We start from the raw sequence: 23,141 nt of genomic DNA, 5'->3' as shown, positions 1-23,141 counted from the left end.
GTTCAAACCGACCCCGCTTGTCAAAAGCTAGACTCGGTTCGGCTCGAGTCCATTAAGGTCGACCGGCACCGATCTGTTTAATGGAAACATCCTGTTAGATATGTAATTTAAAAGGTATGTTAATAATTATAAAAAACAAGGGGTGCCCGATCTAATATTGTTCTAAATATAATTAATTAATAATTAAAAAAGGACTTTTGCTATAAATATAAAAAAGCTTTTTCAACCCGAGCAGATATTATTTTAGATTTTATGGATCATTCTAAACAAAAGGTGTTTTGTAATTGTTCTCTTAAGTTGATCATTTTCGAGTTATAAACAATGTAAAACTGAAAATAGAACGAAATATGACGATTTTCAAGGTTAAAGATAAATTCAAGACGAAGATAAATTCAAGATCAAACCTTATTCTATTAGTTCTTGATAAGTATAAGTTTTAGACTTATACTTATCATTCTAAAACATTGTTTCTTAGTTGTCAATTCAGCCCAATCGCCCGTTTTCCCATAAGGAACCTTTCTCATTAACAATTAAAAAAATATATTTTAGAATAAAGTATTGCAAAAATTCTTATCGGAACCTGATAGAAGAACGTTTGAACTTGAATTTAGGTACCTACTTCGTACTTTCAAAAATGACATTTTTTACTTATGTTTTTGAGCCATGAAAATCGTCACCTTTCGTTCTTTTTTCAGTTTTAAATTATTCATAACTTGAAAACGACCGAGTTAAGAGAACAATTAGAAAAATTTTTTCTTGTTTGGAATGATCCAAAAAATATAAAATAATATCTGCCCGGGTCGTAAAATCTTTTTTAAATTTATAAAAAAGTTATTTTTTAATTATTAATTAATTATAGCCAGAACAAAATTAGATCGGGCACCCCTTGTTTTTTTATAATTGTGCATTACATACATAATTACACTAGCTAACTAAATTAAATATTATCTAACAATTTGTATCCATTAAACATATCGACCATATCAGATTTTCTACTATATTGTACATTGTATAAACGAATGGACACGAACTAGAAAAAAACAATGGAGTATCCACAAAACCAGGAGGGGAAGACACGTGTGGTCAAAATATCAAGAGATACAGTAACAATCGGTTGAAGAAATATCGGCCAACCGCTCAAAAGATGGAGTGACAACCTTCCATATACGGATCAATCCGCCAATGAACAAGCAGAATTGCTTATAAAGAGGAAGAAGAAGAAGTTATTAATCAGTTGAATACCATAATATCCTCAATACCCTATAATCTGCCTGGAATATACCTTCTGTGTTGATGTTTTGATCGATAAAATGGTAGGTCATGTTCCTGCAAATTAGTTTATCATTCCTGAGTAGCAAAATTTTGTGCGGAATGATAAAGTTTTTTGTGTCAACTATTATTTTATATCCATTTTATTAACTTCTAGGGTTGATCTATTAAAAAAAAACAAACACTTTTCAAATTTTTTATTTAAATAAAAACGCCAAACAGTATATGTCTACGCAATACGTAGTTAATAAATAATTGGAATGTCTTCAAATATAGTACATACAACTCTTTCTTATCATTTAGAATATTTAATAGTGAGCAATAGTCGCTCGCAGTGCGGGTGGGGGGACGCCGAAGGGGACCGAGCCCTCTGTTTTGGCCCCCCAGCGACCTCCTTCCCTAACGAGCCCGCCGCCACTGACAATAGCAAGCTCTGGCCCTGACCTGTCTTTCTGTCAGTCAATGGTGGGTTCAAGGTCAATCTTGTCTAAATTATGTAATTGAAAATATCATATTAATTATTAATTCTTAGTTATGCACCAAAAGCAAAACAAAATATTTCATTTATATTAAAAAATCACTTATAAACTCCTTGTAAAAACTGGAAGAAGTAGATAATATCTTTATTAAACTATACTAAAGTTCAAATATTTGATATGAAGTTTAGATACCCTAAATTTTTAAAATTGTAGCTTATTAGAGATACAAATTTATATAAAAATAAATAGTGACGTTTAAATTTACATAGTAGTGTTGTAGTAACCCATTTCGGCTTAAAACTATAATTATGCAGGATTTCAAATTAAAAAAAACAACAACAAACAAAACATAGGTACACATTTTAAGTAGATTCTGATGAAATACTATATCATATATAACAGTTAATAAGTACAATGAAAAAATTTGTAAGCCATCATATGCATACTGCTCCATCATTCTTTATTCAAAGATAATATAAGGCATGTTATAATAATATTAATTATAAATTAAATCATTATTTAAAGTTGACCTTGATCTATAGTTTGAAAATTCGTCAAACGCTGACGTCAGTTTTCGGTATGCTCGCTGTTTAGGGTGCAGTTTACAGCGTGTTGTTTTGTTCATAAGAAGGAAGTTTTTATGATTTAATCTGTATATTGCTCCAGAATCTTGCCCTGTGCTAAGTGCCTAAAAATTATTAAACACTGGAGTGACGGTACGGTGTACAAACTAGGGAGATTTTTTTCGAGAGCGCGTCATTACATTTTAATCCTTTCTACGCAACTGATAAAATTAGACGTATTATAGTTACGTTTTTGTTATGATTTTATTCTGTTATATAATTAAGTGATAAAAATGTAATTGAAATAAAGTAAGAAAGTATGAGGAAATATGAGTCTAAAATTAACAAATTTTTATTTTCCACAAAATACGTCAGTGTATTGACCCTGTTAAATTTTGAACATAATAACATCTACAAAATTGACATGACTTTCTTGTTAATTTCCTTTTTTAGAAGATTAAGGATTAAGGAGCAAGGATAACAAACAAGTGTGAAGAAATGAAAGAAATTGATGCCATATTAAGTAAAGCCAATCGATCTGCGGGAGCCATTAATTATTTACTAAGATCAAAACAGCTGTCATAGAATACGAAATTCAGGATTTACAAGACTATAATAAGGCAAACAGCGACATACGGATGTGAGACATGGATACTCAACCAAACAACAAAAGAAACAGTAAGAAAATGGGAAAGGAAAATACTCAGAAGAATATTAATAGGGAAGAGAACAGAGGAAGGGTATATAAGAAGGACAAATGAGTAAGTTTATTATATTTACAAAGAACCACAAATAGATAGCGTAATAAAATCAAGAAGGTTGCAGTGGCTGGGTCATATAGAAAGAATGAACGATGACAGAGTGGTCAAGAAAATATCATGGAGAGTACCAGAATATAAAAGAAAGAGAGGAAGACCACGAAAGCGATGGAGAGAGGCGGTAGTAGAAGACCTAAAGAAAAAGGGAATAACAGACTGGGAGAAGTTGACAAATAACAGAAAGCTACGGAAAAAACAACAAAGCTCTGGGCCTAAAAGGTCTGTAAAGAAACTACATATGTATATAATAAAAGTAGACCATTTATGATTTAAATTAAGTAGAATTTATGTTGACGAGGGCGGTATTTTAAGAATTATGAAAGCTTGATTTGTGCTAAAGCTCTTATAGTTTTCGTAATAAATAAACTGCATTACTCAGTTGCATATTTCTTATTGTAGAATCAACCACCTCCAACTACACATTTTTATATAATAATGCTAAAACAAAACATTTTGTGAAAGAGAATATATAAAATTTCTAATAATAATTTTTAATAAGTAATGTGTACAGTGATTACGATTACCTATAATCGTCAGAATAGATGTTGAGTGTTCATACAAGTCAAGTAAACTAGTGGAGTTACCTACATCAAGTCAAGTAAAAACCATGGCTTACACGTGGCTAGTATTTAGTTGAAAGGCACTAGTAAAGCGAACATATTTAATCAATAAAAACATCAGCCAGAGATGAGCTTGAAGATTTTGACTCTTTAAATATTATTGGCTGCTGAAAATCAGCAAAACATTTTCTCGTCCTCCGAATATTGGAATAATCTTCTAATTAATTACTGGATAAGATGAGTAATTAAATTACTGATAATAAGCAGTTATCCAGAAGAAAGATGTCTTAATCTCTTCGGTCAACAGATAACTACAGTCGATATTATGTCTACCCATTATTTATTATCAATGATGTGGGCATATCCACTGTATCCTTTTAGTATCCATCTAAGCGAGCCAGTCTGGTAATAATGTGGTCGTTTTATGTCCACTAGACCTCCAAAGTAGAATAAGTTTTATTTACCCATTGTTTACTAAACTCTTCCAGTCAGGCTGGCCAAAATGAATGTATAATATATGTATTATTTTGTCATTATGTGTATTACTAAATTACTTGAAAACTCTACCAAACTACTTGACTTGTGTGAATCAACTTCAATAAAAATTACCATTAAAGTATACAATAATAATACTCCCGCTGAGAATTTTGGCAATTATTTATTAGTGGAGTTTATTAATTTTGAATTTAGATATGTGAATATATTTGTATATTACAAATAAAATGATTTTTATCACTTATTATACAACATATTATGATAATCAGCTTGAGCAGAAACTATACAATAATTTTATAATCATGTAAAATATTCTTATAACACTTAAAAAGCTCAATACATTGATCATTTATAGAGAAAAAAATATTATTTATGTTTCAGTTGATGCGTATGTTTTATAAAGTGTTAAATATAGATCGAACTTGTACATTGTCATAATCATCTCTAATGATATGATTTTCTAAGCGTTCCTAGTGGGGTATAAAAATGTCTAAATTAACACATTTATTTTATAACAGAATTTAGTCTCTTAATTTAATTGTCTATGTCGAGTCGAAAAACGATTCTAATCCGATCACGCCCACTTAACAAATGGAAACAAGATTTCTCGTTATTTTCTTAAATACCAGTATAATATCCTTTGCGTGTTGTAGTTTGTTAATAGAACTATCCTGGTTTTAGCCCTGTGCTGAAGTGCCTGCTCATATTTTTTTTTTCAGTAAGTAGAAGTTAGAGAGTGGCGATACAATAAATTCCTATTTGACTCATTCTTACATTACCTGCCTTTAAAATTTAAGGTCAAATATCGTGGAAGCCCTTTGACCTCAGTATAACTTATTAATAAATCAGTATAACAGTATAACTTATTAATAAATCTTATGTGCTAAATTTTTTTGAGGTGCTAAAGTTTAGAGATTGTGTTTGGGTTATGATGTACTAAATTTTTTTAGACCATCAATGATTCCTATTTATTCTTCCCTGTTTCACGTACGATGGTAGTTTGTTCATATTACTTTTATTATTCTATAACGGCAGCTCTTATGTTGGAACCGCATATAAATGGTTTATGAGATGTCTGTCGTCGCTAGTTGCCCCTAGTTTTCAGTAAATCAAGTAAATGCGTTTTAAAGCAGATTTTATTATACTGACAAGTAGAGAAAAATATTAGAAACATGTGTCGAATATAATTGACAAGTATTCTTGTGTTTTGTGGACGTATGGAAATATTTTGATAGAATTCAGCTGGAAGATATTATCGAAATAGAATCCAACAGAGGAGTTCCGCAACACCTAATTAGAATAATCAAAGACGTTTATAGAGAAATAATAAAGGAAATATGATATAAAATGGGGAAAGTGAACGTGAAAGTACTATGTTATGTAGACAATATTATCCCGGTAGCAGAAATTGAAGACGATTTTCAAAGGTTCTTACATCATTTTAAAAAAAAAAGAGAAAACTCCTAATACACTAATAAAACTCAAATAATAAATTATATAATCAGTCCTAAGGAAAGGATATAATGTAAATTGGAAGTCAATGGTAAGATAATAGAACCAACAATGAATTTTAAGTATCTGAATGAAGTAAGACGCCAAGCTACAAAAGCTATTAAGGTAACAGGCTATTTAAACGATGTAATTTTGAAAAATGAACGAATATCTTGATATAGAGATGTAAAATGAAGTGCACAAGATAACAGTACGTTGTGTTATGACATACATAGAAGAATCAAGGCCCAACGCATCCATAACAAAAAGAATAATAATTAAGAAGAATAACTGGTAATACATGATATTATGAAAGGGAAATAAGTGAAATCATTATAGCATATAGATATAAGAAAGAAAAATATGACGGAATAAACATTTTGATAGAATCGCGTGAATACAAAAAATATCTATTTGGAGAGAAATCGCAGATAGAGCGAAGAAGTATTGGGCGACCTAAAAACACAGCGCTGGTGTAACTACATATGTATATTATAAATATATAATACACCAAAGAATGGACACAAATTTTGTCGATTAAGACGAATAAAGTCAAGCGTCCACAGACCCGCATCGTACACATCCGACGCATCGTACGCAACGGATTTTAGTTTGACAATCGATAATGCGATCCGTACGATGCGGATCAGTGGACGCGGTTACATAAGTTTCTGTACAAGGCAAACTAAAATCCGTTGCGTACGATGCGTCGGATGCGTACGAATGCGGGTCTGTGGACGCTTGCCTTAAAGAAGAAGTAGAAGCAGATTTCATGGGTTCATTTTAAAAAGTATAATGGGTTGACTTATAAATATAAGTACTAATATCTTTTATTTTATTGTTTTGCTTGGTTTCTTAAAATCAGTTCTATATTTTTTATCATAGGCATTATCACATAGAAACTTTTTAAACCAAAATAATTTTATTGGGATTTTCCCATTGATTTTGCAAAATAATTTCTTCTGAAATCGTTTCAGTTTCAATTTCTACTCTGTATGCGTATTGAATATTTTAAGAAGACACAACTGAAACATAATAAATTTAAAAATACAATACCAATGGAATAGACAACATGTATTAAACACTTAATGCATTCAAACTAAATTATTAGTTGAAGTTTTAAAAGTTATTGTTTATTAATTACAGTGAAGAGTTTCATAAAAAATAGGTCTAAAAGTTTCATACTATGTATCTTGCAACGCAATTTTATTCAAAAAGTAGTTTTCTGTATGAAACTTAGTTTAATTCTGAGTTAAAAGTACCAACTTTATTTTTTAAATTTAAAGAAAATATTAGAAAAAGCCGAAATATTAAGATTATATTATAGTTTTTATACTTTATGATATAAAGTTGAAGATATAAGACAGTTGGTTATTGATAAAAATCTGTTTAAAAATATGCAACTAAAACGAATAAAAATTAAAGAACTGAATATAGTAACTGAATGATATTTATAGACTATTACATACAGCAGAACTAGAAGATTATAACAGAAAGTAGCATATGCCTGTGTTTGTCCTAATGATATTTACAATTACCATGTTTTACTTTTAAGAATCAATTTTATAATTATGAAATTTGAATGCATTAAAGTCAGAGGATTTAACAAGTAAATTATTATTTAACATTAAATATAGATGATTCTGGTCAGTATTGCAGAAAGGTTCTTTTCAATCGTAATAATTCATTCATTATCAGCCTCTCTTGGTCAGACGCACTCACAATTTGACTTAAATGCGTAATAATTAGTAATAATTCTGTGGCTCTAATTTATTATTTACAGTCAGTGTCTCTAGGTATTTCATTTTGTTGGCTACGAGCGCGTGTCCTACCTATCATTTTTGTATATATATAATTTTATTACAATAATATTTATAATACAGTTTTAGAATTTCGTTTACCGTATTTCTCTTAACGGTTTGCATATATATGCGTGGATCCCTATGAAGATTGGAAACAAAATTTTGAACTTTGAACAAAAATATTTTGTCGTCAGCAATAACCTTAAAGAAATTATCACTAATAAAATACTTTAAACGTGTATCAAATAAAATATATAAAAAACGTAACATATACGTAATTTATACATTTAAAAAGGTTGTAAAAAAATCAGAATAAAGAATAAAATCGGGTCACGTATGGGGCAAATTTAGATGAAGACAAAGAATTAAAATCTATTTAAATTATTAATCATAGCGATAACATATCTGTAGTTATAAATACCATATTCTCCATCCAGTCGACTAGGAAATTTCTTGCAGTCCAGTCGGGTTACAAATTACAATTTTTTTTAAATAGAGCTTTCTATCGGTATATTCCTAAGTGGATGGTTTAACCATAATATGTTCTATACCCAAGTGTGTTTTAAAAGCATGACATTATTTCAATGTTTTAGTATTATCTCAAGTGTGTTATATCAAAAACCTTTTAGCAAAAAAATGCTTTGTCACTTTTTAATAATTAAGTAGAAGAAGCAAATTTATATTTATAACCAAATTTTAATATTTTTACTAAATAATACATTTTTGACATGAGTACCTTAAATAAAATACAGTAGTATGAAATAAATAATTATTTTGATATTTTCCCAAATATCAAAGTTTTGTTTCCAGGTACATCGGCCTCTGTTGAGGGTTAGAGCTCGTAATCCTGTACATTTCAGATTAAAACCCCATACCCATTGTTTTTAGGGACGTCTTTTTCCCAAAATCTAAAATGCACTGGCCCACAGACCTCTACTAGTGGGGAATATTTAGTGTCGATTTACGTGCTTCCTAACCTAAGTTTTATTTAGCTGGGCTCTGTGCGTGGAGTAGGTATAAAACAGGAACGTCATATGTACATGGGTTATAAAAACATCTCAGGATAAAGTAACGCACATTTGCAAAAACCTTTGTATATACGAAAAGTTTCTATAACGTTTACTATCAACCTTTTTGTATTATTTGGACATAAATTCATCGAATCGATCATACCAAACATAAGACTATTTACAATATTGGAAAGATATCGAATTCAACTATTACAATAGCTTTAATTGGGATTTAATAATAAAACAAACATCCATCCATCCAACAATTAAAATACTTTGGACATGTTATGAGAGCCAACACAGAAAACATGGAAAGACTCATTATACAAGGCACTGGCGAAGCGTCCATGTAACCACTGTTACCATTGGTAACAGTTAAAAATCTTGCAAATAAATCTTTTATGACGATGAATAATTCTAGTTACCAATATTTTTACCAATAGAAATATATTATTATATTATGTGGTAATAGTACCTAACTCAGTAAATAGCCAACTACTCGTAGACACGAAAATATTGGCGAATTTATGTGACTCAGTTGCACTTTATTATACTCTGTTACCAGACTCATTTCTGGTTACAATGGTTATATACCCACGCTGGCGCTCGGGACCGACTAGTGACTGAAAATTTTAAAGAAGCGACGGCATAAGCGCGCTGTTTATCAGTAGCGCTGTTACCAGATTTAAAATTGGTGACAGTACCTATAAAAAGTGTGCGTGCAGTTAACCATGGATGAGTGTCGCTTCTTAATCGATCAACTACTTGAAAAGTAATTCTCCGTGTATAATTTTGAAGAAAAAAATGAGATTAAAAATGAAAGACCTATTTTAAACAATTTAAAAAAGGAATCAACAAAAGTAGTTCGATATTTTAAATTTAGTTGGTACAGTGAAAATCCTTGCTTATATTATGGTTGCAAGAAAAATATACTGTATTGTTGGCCATGTCTTCTGGTTTCTACAGAAAAATGGGTGGACCAGGTTCACAATTTAAATAGTGTTAGATTTTTAAAAAGGAGACATGATATTTCTCCGTTACCTACATGTAAGATGTATACCCAGTTTGATTCAGTTTGGCAAAACAAAAATCAAAAGTTATTTTATCCAAGCTTTTAAAGCAAATATTGCTAAACATAATGAGTTTGTTAAAAAAATAGATAGGTATATTCTTAGCACACTTATAATAGATACTGTATGTTTTTGGGCCAAACAAGAACTAGCGTTTCGTGGTCATTTTGAGTGCGACGACTCTGACAATCCAGGCAATTACAGGGAATTGTTAACATTAATTGCCAAAAAAGATCAAAAATTTTGTAAAAATCTAGCAACATCTGTTTTTTCGAGAGTTTCAAGTGATATACAAAATGATATTATTAAAGCTACACTCACCGGCACAAAATTCCGCCACCCAAAATTTTTGATTAAGTTTGACAATTTATAACTTTATTATTTGTGCTCCGATTTTCAAGATTCTTACACCAGTTTGTAGGTACATGTATTCATATTGTTTGGTATTATTCCGATAACAAAAAATTTTGCTTGCATGTCGTTGTACAGGGGTGAAAGAAAGCGTTGTATTTTCTCCTAATTTTAAAAAATTCTGTGGAAAAATGGAATAGCTGATTTTGTTTCATAGTCCTGTCACATTTTTTCGGAGGCATCACCAACATTCTGTTTTTTGAATTATCCGAATATCTTTTTTCTTGTAAGAGCTGTACCATTTTTTGTAAATAAAAACACTGATTGACTCATACAATTGAGGTTGGATTGATAAGATTAGAATGGCCCGCATGCAGCCCAGATCTCAATCATATTGAGCATTTATGGGATGAATAAAAAAAGCTATTTGCCGTCATCCTACGCCTGCAGAAAATTTGGTACAATTATGGCCCTGGTAGAGGAATATCGGGCTATTCCCCAGGCAAGGATAACACATCTTTATTAGATGCTAAACAGATTGCGAGCAGTCGTTGCTGCAAGAGGTGGACATAACCGCTATTGAATTGTTTTGTTTTGTTGTTTTTAGTGCGTTTGATATTTTTAATTAAATAAACCTTCAAAGCAGTGTTTTTAATTACAGCTCTTACAAGAAAAGAGATATTCAGATAATTAAAAAAAACCTTAGTGATATCTCCAGGATAATACAAAAGGAGTATGAAACAAAATCAGCCCTCCAATTTATCCACAGAATTTTTCAAAGTTAGGAGAAAAAACAACGCTTACATTCACCCCCGTATAATGCTATCTAAGCAAAAAATTTTTGTTACCGGAATAATAGCAATTGACATCAATACATGTACCTACAAACTCGTGCAAGAATTTTTAAAATCGAAGTACAAATAATAAAGTTATAGATTGTCAAACTTAATCAAAAATTTTGGGGTGGCGGAATTTTGTGCCGGTGAGTGTATATATACATTTAGCCACTACACTCCCTCCGGGGGGTCAGGATTGAAGAGAGAGAATAGAACAAACTCATTTTGGTGATCAGTAAATTCCCGCTTCTACTTTTTTACTATTTGTTTTAATATTCTCGTATGTAATAACTATCAACTAAATTGATCACCGCGTAAGGTGCCAATGAAAGATATTGAATAATCGACTAAAACATTAACAAGTTCGTGTCTAAATTGATAATTTGAATTGATTTGTGACAGTTATAAAGAATTTGCTTTAAAATATAAAACAGGTGGTTTACAAAAAGATACACACAAAAAGGGCTCTTCATTCACAGTCAATTGTTTCGAGCTTCTGTCACGTGTCACATAATATTAATATATCTACGTCATACGTTATTGGTATATACCAATGATACAAACCAAAGACGTCTGACGGAGATATATTAATATCATGTGATGCATAACAGAAGCTCGAAACCAATGACAATCGATGAAAAGCCCTACACGTATTATATTGATAATATCAGTTTAGAAGATACCAGTAAACAGATATTAATTATGTCCAAATAATATAACCAAGGGTTTTCAAAATATATTTTCCCCGTTAGGCACAACTACAGTCTTTCTTTAAATTAGCGGTAATATTATATTAGCAGTTTGCAAACTTTCAAAACTAGATTTCAACCTCAAAAATTGGTATTCTGATTAAAAAACTAATGTATTAAAGAGCACAAATTTTAACGAATAGTATTGTAGTTTTAACGTACTAACCTATTTGAACTCTTTGCCCACCGATCTCGTGTCTTTTTGTATATACATTTTTAAGAAAACCTGATGCAATATCTAATTACCGACAATACATGTTAGTTGCATCGATTTTCTTTATTTGTTGCAAAAATATCCTGAAACGTTTGTTAAAAATTATGTTTATCAGCAACACTAACAATTTTATTAAATAATAATTCTAATATCAGTACAAGTAACATAAATTATTAGTGCCGCAGTCCGGAGGTTCCACTATATTATTTTTAAAAATTGCTTTCAACATGAATATCAAAATGTCTATACAGGAAAAATAAAAAATTATTTTTTTTAATATGTTATTTCTTGTATACGTAAATTAAATGATTTATTTTTAAAATTTGAAAACAATGAGTATAAAATACTTTTGAAAAATTTTTTGAGGTAGCCATATATACCTAGTTTAAGCAGATATATTATAAGGATTATTATTTTAACTCAATGATTTTTGACAATAATATATATTCGAAGTAATGTTAAAATTATCCTCTTCTGTCTCATTATCCATTTAAATAATTAAATAGCTATAGTACCCTTAATATATGCTATTCAATTGAATGTATTCTTTAAATTGACTTATATAACTTGCTGTCTTCTCTTTACAGAGTTATTCTAACTTTCGAGGTGTTTAAACGTAAACCATTTTGTTTTGTAAATCTTCTTGTAAATCTCCTTAATTCTTGTACTGAAACAAATCTTGCATAAAAAGCAAGTTATACCAATAAACAATGCATAAATTTTGTTATTAGAGTCTTTCTGTACCTCATACTGATTTGTAACTTCTACTTTTATAACCTTATGAATAGGGACATACGTTATTTGTTAAAAACAGTTTTATTATAAAAAGGGGAAAATCCGGACAATTTAATTGTTCTCAATTTCTTTTAATTTAAAACTATAACTAACCGAGTCTAGGCTACCAGCGACTAGAACGTAACATGAAATAAAAATTTAAACATTATTAACTTAAACTTTTTTATGATATCCGTCTTAATAATAGGAAGTCCAAAGAATACTCTCACAATATATTCCCATTCGAAACACGTACAAAGTATTTTCAAATATTTTCATTGACATTATAAAAACCTTAACCAAACCTATTGAATTAGTTATTATTAATTTGCATTTATACCACTACAAATTGACAAAAATAAGTTGAAATACTTTGTAGCTGGTGCGTCCTGGACTTATATTCTTTGAACAACTTTTAGATAAACGATGTGTCGAGATTCAATGGTAAGATGAAAATCTTGAAATAGAAAACAGAGAAAATGTACAGACTGGATGTTAAGTGCAATGATTATAGGTATTCATCACGTACCGATTTTAAATCTCGTTTTATTCTGAGGTAGTTATTATTATTTTTTTAAATTTCTATAGTCGATTCCGGTACTTGGTATCGAGCTAAAAGAAAATTAAAAATTCATTACGTAGATTCAAAGAATGGTCATAACTACTTATTCATTGAATTAACATCGGTGTCTTCTAAAAATGAAGACATTTATAGTTAGGTCTTAACGAATCTGTGTTTTCTTCTCCAGATGAATAAGTTTGAAAAATATGTACAACGACTCATCATATTGGGAGAGAAGCCCTAATTGAAGAGTGCTCAGTTCTTCAATTCTTTATTTCGTGAGATATTCACGATATCCAAAAATAGCACAAAGTAGCACAGCCGACTGAGCGATATATTTAAAACATTTTATGAGAAATTATTTTGGTAATTATTTTACAAATTAATCGATCTTTAGGCAAGAGGTTCTTAGCAAAAAAGTTATATAAACCATTTTGATTGATCTGTAACAGGTAAACAGCAGGAAAAATTCGTTCGGACAATGATTACTATCAAAATAACATCATAGTTTGTATTTTGAACATTTTTATACAACACTCTGAAACTGTGAAAACTATTAAACACTTACAATCTTTTAGGTTATGTTTTCATTCTACTTAACTATGTCTATTTAACTTTATTCATGTGTATTCCTATTCGATCATGTCTTATTTCTTTTTCTATTTTACGTTTTTCTTTCTGAATTTCATAATAGTTATCATTATATCTTTGCACATGCATGAAATTATTCACGAATTACTTTTTGTACTAGGTCTCTTTTTACTCACAGAAACTAGTATCGCAACATTAAACCGCTTGTCTATAGAAACCGCAATAAGTTAAACAAGGATAAACAATACGGCATGTATTTGATACCTTGTTTAATATTATGAATTCTGACGTTTATGATTTTCAGTGACAGTTACATTAGCGCATTTGTTATGTTTATTGGAATTTATAACTTATATTGTATTTATTTTATAAAGTTATATTGTGTTAAATATATAATAACATGGATAAATATAAAAAATGTACAATAGCTATACCTTTTTAAAATAAGTCCACCGATAATAGCCATTTCCTAATTATTACATTGAGAGTACATATTATTATATTAATGATATTACGTATCGACGTACTCAATTAATCTTTTGGTTTAACTTGTTTGCAAACGAATCATGACTTTTGTGCAAAAATATAATAGAACGACTATATAACGCAATTTCCCATTGTTATAACAATAGTTTCAAGAGTCTTCCTATTTAATAGCAGTGCATGTAGCAATTATATTGTGTTGTTTAAATTATACTAGAGCTGCTCATACTTAATTATTGAAAACCAGTTTTATTTTCGCAATATATTACTAGAATGTATTTATCTATTTTCACACCCTTTATTAAATAAATATTAGACAAGTAACAGTAGAACCTGGTAGAAACATACTATTCTATTAAAATTTTTGTTCACAAGTAGTTCTCATTTGTAGAAACGAATTTTGAAAATCTGATTTAATAATATCTATCTGCAGTTGTTGAGTTTCAGTATGACATATTTTTGGGAAATCGTTTTACAGCTTTTAGATTATAATATTTCATTGTACCTAGTCTATTTGTATCACAGTCAAAACTGTCTTTTTCATGCAAACTTTCTTTTCGTTCTTGTTTATGTTGCTTTTTATTCGGTAATATAAAACGTTTTTAAATAATCTGAATATTTTGATTCGTCCTCCTGCTTAAAAATCAATTTTTTGTAAATACATTTCATGTCATTTTTGTGCCCTTTTACATAAATGGAAAACTATTAACCATACATAATATATAAATATTATCTTTTAACACATTTTTATAACATTATTACAATAAACCTTCTATAGTAAATTTTTAATAAATAATATAAATCACCCATCGTTATATAAAGGTAAACGAATTAAATTAAAAAGGCACTAAAAATAAACTCTAATAAAGGAACAACAAAAACTTTCCCTGCAACCACAAAAGAAGACGAGAACATGTCATCCCCTTATTATCACTACCTCAGTATCTTTTGGTGCCAAGTTAACGTGATAAAACATAAAATCATATTGTGAATTTTCATTTCATTTCATTCAGGAAAATTTGACATCACCAATGTTTTGACCATTTAGTTCTTGAATGTATAAAGGGACTGTTTTGTGTATATTTTGATGAGTAGTTCAACACTAATCTAAAGTCTGAGTTAGTAAAAAACACACAGTTCTTTTAATATGTCGTCACTTTTGTGCTGTCGCTATACATTTAAAAATGTGCTCTTGACACTACATAATATGTATTATAACGGGTCAACTACAACTTTCTGTTTACTTTTAAATCTTACTTTATTAAGAATATCGATAGAAATACGGGCGTGTAGATATTGTTCAAAGTAATATGCATTTAGATTTGCTAATAACTGGTTTGTACGATTTTTATTCATGTGTCGTATATATAGCATTATATTATGTAAATGTTTGTGAGAATTTAACTGATATTGCTTGAAAAGCAGTGCCTATATTTTGTCAAAAATTGAGTATACGCTAGGTATAATATTATATAGTTTTATATATGTGCAGTTTTTCAAGTTATATATTGGCAACAATTTAAGGTAAATATAGTTGATTTATTTTTCGAGTATGCAGTTTGATTTTAGTACCAGAATTTAAATCTAAATCCTGATATTTTCTATTCTTATTTTTTTCAATAAAAATTGTAGATATTCTCTGATTTTATTTTACTTATAGACATAGACGACGTCCGATTTTATAACTAGTTTTTTCTCTCCAATGTGATGACTGTGGGAACGAAACCCATTTGCCAAACTACCAAAAAGTTTTATACAACTTATGTTCCGTTCTTATACTTATATGTATAGTAATAGTCTTCTAATAGCCGTAAATATTTGTAGGATTCCATATATTCAAGAATTTAATTATTGTGTATATCGAATAGGCGTTTATGTTGCTGATATTAGGGAAAATCAACTACCTATGTGCTATTACTATGTTTGGTGTAAAAGAGTTAGTAATATTAATGGCGACATGAAATTTTGATTTTTTTAAGAGTTATCCACTGCATCTTCAATCTTGGTAGTCCGACGTTATATTTGTTTGTTCAATTTAAAATGTAATAGTTTGGTTTATAGACATCTATTTGGTGTACTCTAGGACCTAGATTTAAATTTTAAACGTAAAATCTAGCTCGTTATAGAAATAAATGAATCATAATCAAAAGCACATTTTTAATTTGAAGAAGAGCCGGCGCTTATTTGTCCGATTCGAGTAGCACCAAGTCATCAGCGACCACATCGGAGATGTGCAGGTATATGATCCAGTACATTAAGTTGAAGCACACGAAGCACACCGGGAACACTATTCTGGAGTATTTGTCGATGTCCGAGGGAGTGATCCCGTACAGTTTGTTTATGTCCTTGTTGGGGTGAATAATGTGCTGAGGAATAGGAGCTCCCGCTTCTTCGTCTGGTCCGGCACCCCCTCTGTCGCCGCCTCTACCGCCGTTTACGGTGCTTTCGAGGGTGCCGCCCTTGCTGTGCGCTTTCGGGTCGTGAACTTTGAAACGTACCTCCTGGAACAAACGTCCCCACTAACAAGTACCCAAATCAGTGCTAGTCTCTACTACTTAAAACTAGAAACAATATTTATAGAATTTATAGAAGTCATGCATAATTAGAATTGGCTTAGAATTTCGAAATTCTAAGTAGTCCAGTAGATGAACGTCTTTTTTTATTTTTTTTTTATTTAAAACACTTATTCCACATCAACCATGCAGTGTTATTAGTGTGATGACAAACACAATAGTGTTAATATGATTACATTAAATTCTATGATACAATTTTATATCTCTTAAATAATTGAACACGAACACATTTAAATTTTTATTCATCAGGATAGATTTCAGGTCGCCTGAAATTCCATGTAGGGAGAGGGAAATCCACCCCTTCTCGGTGGAGAAATTACATAATATATATGTTAAAAATAAGTCCGGAAATGGATAAATTGACTGATTGTAAGAAACTTTTTTCAATATTTTTGAGTTATTTGTTAGCGAAAATATTCATTTTTCAACAAAAAAAAACCCGCTTTTAGAAGTTTTTTCGTAAATGACTAAAAAAATAAGTATTTTATTGAAAAGAATATTCTTTTCCTAAAAGAAACTCTTCCTAAAAAATTTACCAATAAAGTATTCAGAATCGATCAACTTCTTGGGAGTAAAACTGGATAGCCGACTATCTTGGCAAGACCACATCCACTCTCTCCGTCTGTCAGTTCAAAACGGCCTTAACTTAATGAAAAGTATCTCTCATAAACAATGGGGTGCCGATTTCCAAACTCTTATGACTGTATACAAAACCCTAATTCGTTCAAAACTAGATTATGCTGCTGTTGCCTACAACTCAGCCAAAGGTTCACTATTGAAAGTGCTAGACACAGTTCATAATTCAGCAATTAGAATTGCACTGGGAGCACACTACACAAGCTCAGTTGAGTGTATGTATGTTGAATCAGGCGAACCATCCCTTCAACTCAGGAGAGAATACCTTAGCCTCATGTATGCCTTAAGAGTATCAACTAACCCACATGTACCTGTTTATAAAAACACATTTACAGATAGATTTCCATCGACATTTAATTGTGGGAAAAGATTGGATCCTCCGTTTTATCATCGAGTGAGAGCAACGTTACAGAGCTTAGACACAATAATTCCACACACTTACAATACTTTTAAAGTCAGCCAACACATATTACCATGGACAATTGCTCTCCCTGCTTGTAATACAAACCTATCTGCATTCAAGAAAGGTGACACACCAGCAAAAATCTTCAATCAGAGATTATTAGAGATATTAAATGGTTTTAATGATCACATCCATATTTATACCGATGCATCCAGATCTGCAAATGGAGTAGGAGCGGCTTTCACAACAGATAACTATAACAGTTCCTACCAGCTCCCTCCCCAAACCTCCATATTCTCAGCTGAACTCTTTGCTATCCTCCAGTCATTAAAGTTTGTTAACACACATGACATCAAATTCTCAATAATCATTAGCGATTCCCTAAGTGCATTAACGGCCTTGAGGCGGGTATACCCCAAACATCCTATCCTCCTCTTAATTAAGGCGGAACTCTTGATATGCCAACAAAATCAAAGATTAGTTCAGTTCCTCTGGGTACCATCACATTGCGAGATAAGTGGAAATGATAAAGCTGACACATTAGCAAAAAATGCGAGTGAGAATCCCTTAACAGACATCATAACTACTTGCGTTCATACTGATCTAAAGCAATATTTTAAAAACAAGATCATGACAAAATGGCAAACAAATTGGAACGAATCAAACTCTACATTAAGAACAATCAAACAAAGTATATCACCGTCGAAACATCCTACAAAGAGAAGAGACCAAGTGCTCATGTCCAGATTGCGACTTGGTCATACGAAGATCACCCACGACTTTTTATTAAAGAAGGAAGCCCCTCCGATGTGTTATGTGTGTGATAGTGAACTAACAGTGCAACATATAATAATAGACTGTCCCCTCTACGTTATAGAACGGCAACATCAACAGTTACCAACTACAATTAAAGATTGTTTAAGTGAAAGTAATTCATGTAAGACTCTTAATTTTTTACGTACTATAGGACTCATTAACCAAATTTAATATACCTAAATTTTGTAATTTGATGTAAATACAGTTCATTGCTAATAACCCTTGTAGTTGAAGCAAATTGTAAATAAAAAAAAAAAAAATATTCTTAACAAAAATGTAGCTTAAAGAAACGAAAAAATGGTATGCGTATGTATAAAATCTGTAGACTCAGAAGAAGCCGAGTTATAGCTCATGAAAAGTAGGTTAATAATATTCAAAAAAGCGAAGCCTTCATTTTTCAAATGCTAAATATTTAGTTAAAAGTTATTTAAAAATAACGCAATTTAAAAAAATCTTGTTTTAAATAAATTTTTTCTTCAAAAATAAGCTCTTTGAACCGGTGAGAGATCATATAAACAATACATATTATAAAGTAAATGGTTCAGCGGTAATGATTAATTTCATTTGGGGTACTAAGTAAAGGGAAATTTTCATGATTTTTTTTACCAAAACTTAATTTTGAACGTAACTCGTTTAGTTTTGGTGCTAGAAACTTTTATAAATAACAAAAATAAAGCTTTTTTTAATACATGATGTTTTGATGAGTTTATCCCAAAAAGTACTTAATTTTTTGTTTTTTTCACGTCGAAATATTTGATTGGGAATTTGACGAATAAAAACCTAGTTTTCATGAGCTACAACTCTGCTTCTACTGGGTTTACATACTTCCGACATACAACTTTTTTTTTTATTTTTTATGAGCGAATTTTTGCTAAAAACATTTTTTCGATAAAATCGTCTAAAACCGTGTTTTTTTTTTGTCGAAAAATGAACATTTTCATTAGCAAATAACTTGATAACAGAAAAATTCTATACAGCAAAAGTTTTTTAGAATTAGTCAGTTTCTCCATTTCCGGACTTATTTTGAAGGCATGTTTTTTTCACCCCAAAAGTAAAAGCAATCCTGGGGCAAGTACAAAAGTGAAGTAGAGGGTGAGAGAACCTAAATTCAAATTTACAAACAAATCAGTCATGATGAGGAAAGTTACACTCGAAAATGGTCATTTTACTGGCCTAATTTTAAAATAACCTCAGAAATAATAACTGTAAAATGCATGCTTGACTTTTAAATTAGATTATATTAAAAACTAAATAACTATAGACCGGGAGATATTATACAGAAGTTCAGCCACGATTTTCTAAGTCCTGCCTTTTGCAATACTGGAAGTGTAGACGAAGTACTTACAATCTGTGGAAAAATCCACAAATTTCCTGTGACATTTTCCTGTGAAAATTAAATTTTCCCAAAAAATAAAAATAGGCTTTTGCGATGAATTTCTGAGTCCTGCCATATCCGTAGAATGACAGGATACTATCGATTTTATGAAGAAAATTTTTTGGGCCGGAGGGTTGCAAACGGGCTAACGGAGTATATGAATGAATGAATGAATGAATTTATTTGACTACATTACACAATTACAAGGTTTGTAGCAAGTCAGACTTCAAAGATTTAAAATAAACAAGTAAAAACCTATCTATACATAAAATTAGAATATACCTAAAATACACAAAAAATACCTAAAATATACAAATAATAATTTCACACATAAGTAAGTATATCACAAAAATTTCACTTTTAAAGAGTATAAAAATAAATCTATACAAAAATGTAGCAAAATAATGAAATTTTCATGATTTTCTGGGTCCTGCCAACTAAATTAATTAAACATATATTTATTTCAAAATGATCAAAAAAATATTGGCATAACGTCTCCTAATGTTTATGTATACTTGACCCTTGGAAAATTCTGCGGAAAATCTTCACCCGGATTTCGTGATTTACTGAGTCCTACCTTTAAAAAGTTATAATACTCAAAGGTAATCAATACTTTTTCGGTACTCAGCAGGAAGGTTAGACGGTTCTTGTAAGACGGCAGGAGTCCTAGATTTGTAAGAAAATTCGTGAAAAATTCCACGATGTTCTGAGTCATGCCATTTTGAATATGTTTCAAGAATCTTAATATAAGTCTATTACTAAAGAGGCAGGATGGTTTTATAGTTATTTCGTATACAGAGTGGGGCATTAGTGTGACAAACTCCAATTACTCGTTTGTCGTAAGAGTTACGAAAAAAAGTTATTTAGGTAAAACGTGGGGCAAAGATAGGATCATACTTTAAAAATATTTTCTAATATACAGGGATACCCGTATTGACAGGGCGACACAAACTTATGTTTTTTTAAATGGAACACCCTGTATATAGTTTTAAGATTCTTAACATAATTTTAACAGTCTTATTCGTACCTTCGAATCGATCGCAGGCTATTGTTTACAAAGAGAACCGGATTCATCAATTTTTGTTGAATTATTAAAAACTCGTTAAAAATTTAATACTCGATAAAGATATAATTTTATAGTCCAGTGAATTTTTAAATAAACAAATTAAATTGGTTCCCCCATTATGGGGGAACAAAGTTCATAAGGGACGTCCTCTCAGACGAAAGACATAGTGAATAGAGAAGATAGTGTAATGGAAAATAATAGTTTTGAACCTAGTGCTACTTTGCCGATAGAAAAACAAAAGGATATTAAATATTTCAACTTGATCTCAGATAAGTACAATTTAGATAATATTTGGGTTTATATTGAAAAAATTGGGAATGAAACTGGTCTTTCTAGATTGATCCTATGGCGATAGGTCACCTACTATTTAAGACCCTGAAACTTACACATATTAAAGAGATAAAAAGCATTGGCCGTAATCGTATAAAAGTTTTGCTGTCATCACGTTTAGAAGCTAATAATCTTGTCAAAAATAAATTATTAGACGCTCAAAATTTAAGAGCTTACATTCCAAATCACTTGTTGGAAGTTAAAGGGTTTATAAGGGATGTAGACACCCAATTTGACATTAATTATCTCATGGAAAACATTGAATCTACTTCCAAAGTTTTAAATATTTATAGAACAAAGCGTAGAATCCAAAAAGAGGAAACAATTGAATACGTAGATAAAAAAACTATAGTTGTCACCTTTGAGGGTAATATTCTACCCAACTATATAGGTTTTAATAGAGTTTATTTTCCGGTAGAACAATTTATTGGTAGGGTCGTTCAATGCTATCGATGTTTGAAATTTGGTCATGTGTCAAAGCAATGTAAAAGTTCCCAGGAATGTTGTATTCAGTGTGGGCAAACTAAGACTACTGATCATACTTGCGATAAAGCTATGTATTGTATACATTGTAAAAGTAATGAGCATGTTACAATATCAAAAAAGTGTCCCTTTTATGAAAAACAAAAAAGATTAAAAGGATAATGATCGAACAAAAGACTACTTTTTTAGAGGCAAAACATTTGTGTGAACAATCATTTTCTGGTGTTATGAGTCAAAATTACTTTTCTTTGCTTGAAAATAATGAACAAGAATTTCCTTCGCTTCCAAAAATTAATAAAAATTCTGTCTCTACTCAGCTAGGCTCACAGACCAATAAAGCGCGCCCTCTAATATCTTCTCAATTGAACAATAATTCACATGCATCTGTAGGAAAGAAAAGGAAACCAAACTCTCCTATCATACAATCTCCTATTCATAAACCTATCTTTCCCTTTACATTTGGACCTGCTCAGCCTTTACCGGCTAATTCACTTAAACCCAATTATAACAAAGTTGAAAATAAAAATCAGTTGACAAAAACTATAACAAATTTTATAATGAACCTCTTGGAACATATTCGTTCAATTGAAGATATAAAAACGTTAGACGATAAGACTATAATTAATGAATTAGAACAGGTTTTAAATACTGTAAACAATAATAGCTTCTAATGGCTGTACAAGATATTTTAAAAATTGGTCAATGGAATGCTAGATCTATTATGTCAAACAAAAACAGTTTAATGCAATACGTAAACAATAAAAAAATTGATATTTTACTAATTAGCGAAACATGGTTTAAAAAAGATTCTCATTACAGTTTTAATGGTTATAACCTAATAAGAAGAGATAGGAAGGAAGACCGGTTTGGTGGCGTTGCGATTCTTATCCGTAACACAGTAACCTTCAGTGAACTAAAACTAAATTATAACTTTAATTCTGATATTGAAGTTTGCGGCATCAAAACAAAATTTAAAAATATTGAACTCAATATATTATCTATATACAAACCTCCTAAATGTAAAAGTACAGTATGTGATTGGGCAAATATATTTTCACAGGTCACTGGTTCAGTAGTAATAGGTGGAGATTTCAATGCGCATAATACGATTTGGGGATCTAATTATAATGATGCAACTGGAATACAACTTATTAAAACTGCAGATGACTTAAATTTTACAGTAATTAATAATGGAGAACCTACCATTTTAACTAAACCAGATCAAAATAAATCAGCTATTGATGTTACTTTCGTTACAGCTGATCTAGTCAATAAAATTAATTGGTCTATACATACAGACACCTTGGGATCGAATCATTTTATGATCCATATGGAAATTACC

The 23,141-nt window shown here is 30.5% G+C and overlaps 1 protein-coding gene across 4 annotated transcripts in view; it reads right to left on the bottom strand.

Moving 5' to 3' along the window:
• Positions 1-1,451: 1,451 nt before the first annotated feature.
• The window catches only part of LOC114334919 (gamma-aminobutyric acid receptor subunit beta), a 609,053-nt gene continuing 587,363 nt past the window's right edge, over positions 1,452-23,141 (bottom strand). For 3 of the 4 annotated variants that reach the window (XM_050656321.1, XM_050656322.1, XM_050656320.1), the window contains exon 10: positions 1,452-16,618. In XM_050656321.1, the coding sequence (XP_050512278.1) occupies positions 16,298-16,618 (321 nt within the window). In that variant the 3' untranslated portion in view covers positions 1,452-16,297. The remainder of the gene's footprint in view (positions 16,619-23,141) is intronic. The other variant, XM_050656323.1, reaches the window with a different exon arrangement.

Source organism: Diabrotica virgifera, chromosome 7 (assembly GCF_917563875.1).
Source record: "Diabrotica virgifera virgifera chromosome 7, PGI_DIABVI_V3a".
In the NCBI taxonomy this organism is placed as follows: Eukaryota; Metazoa; Arthropoda; class Insecta; order Coleoptera; family Chrysomelidae; genus Diabrotica; species Diabrotica virgifera.
Note: the sequence above shows the minus strand (reverse complement) of the source record. Positions and strands in the feature narration are given on the sequence as shown.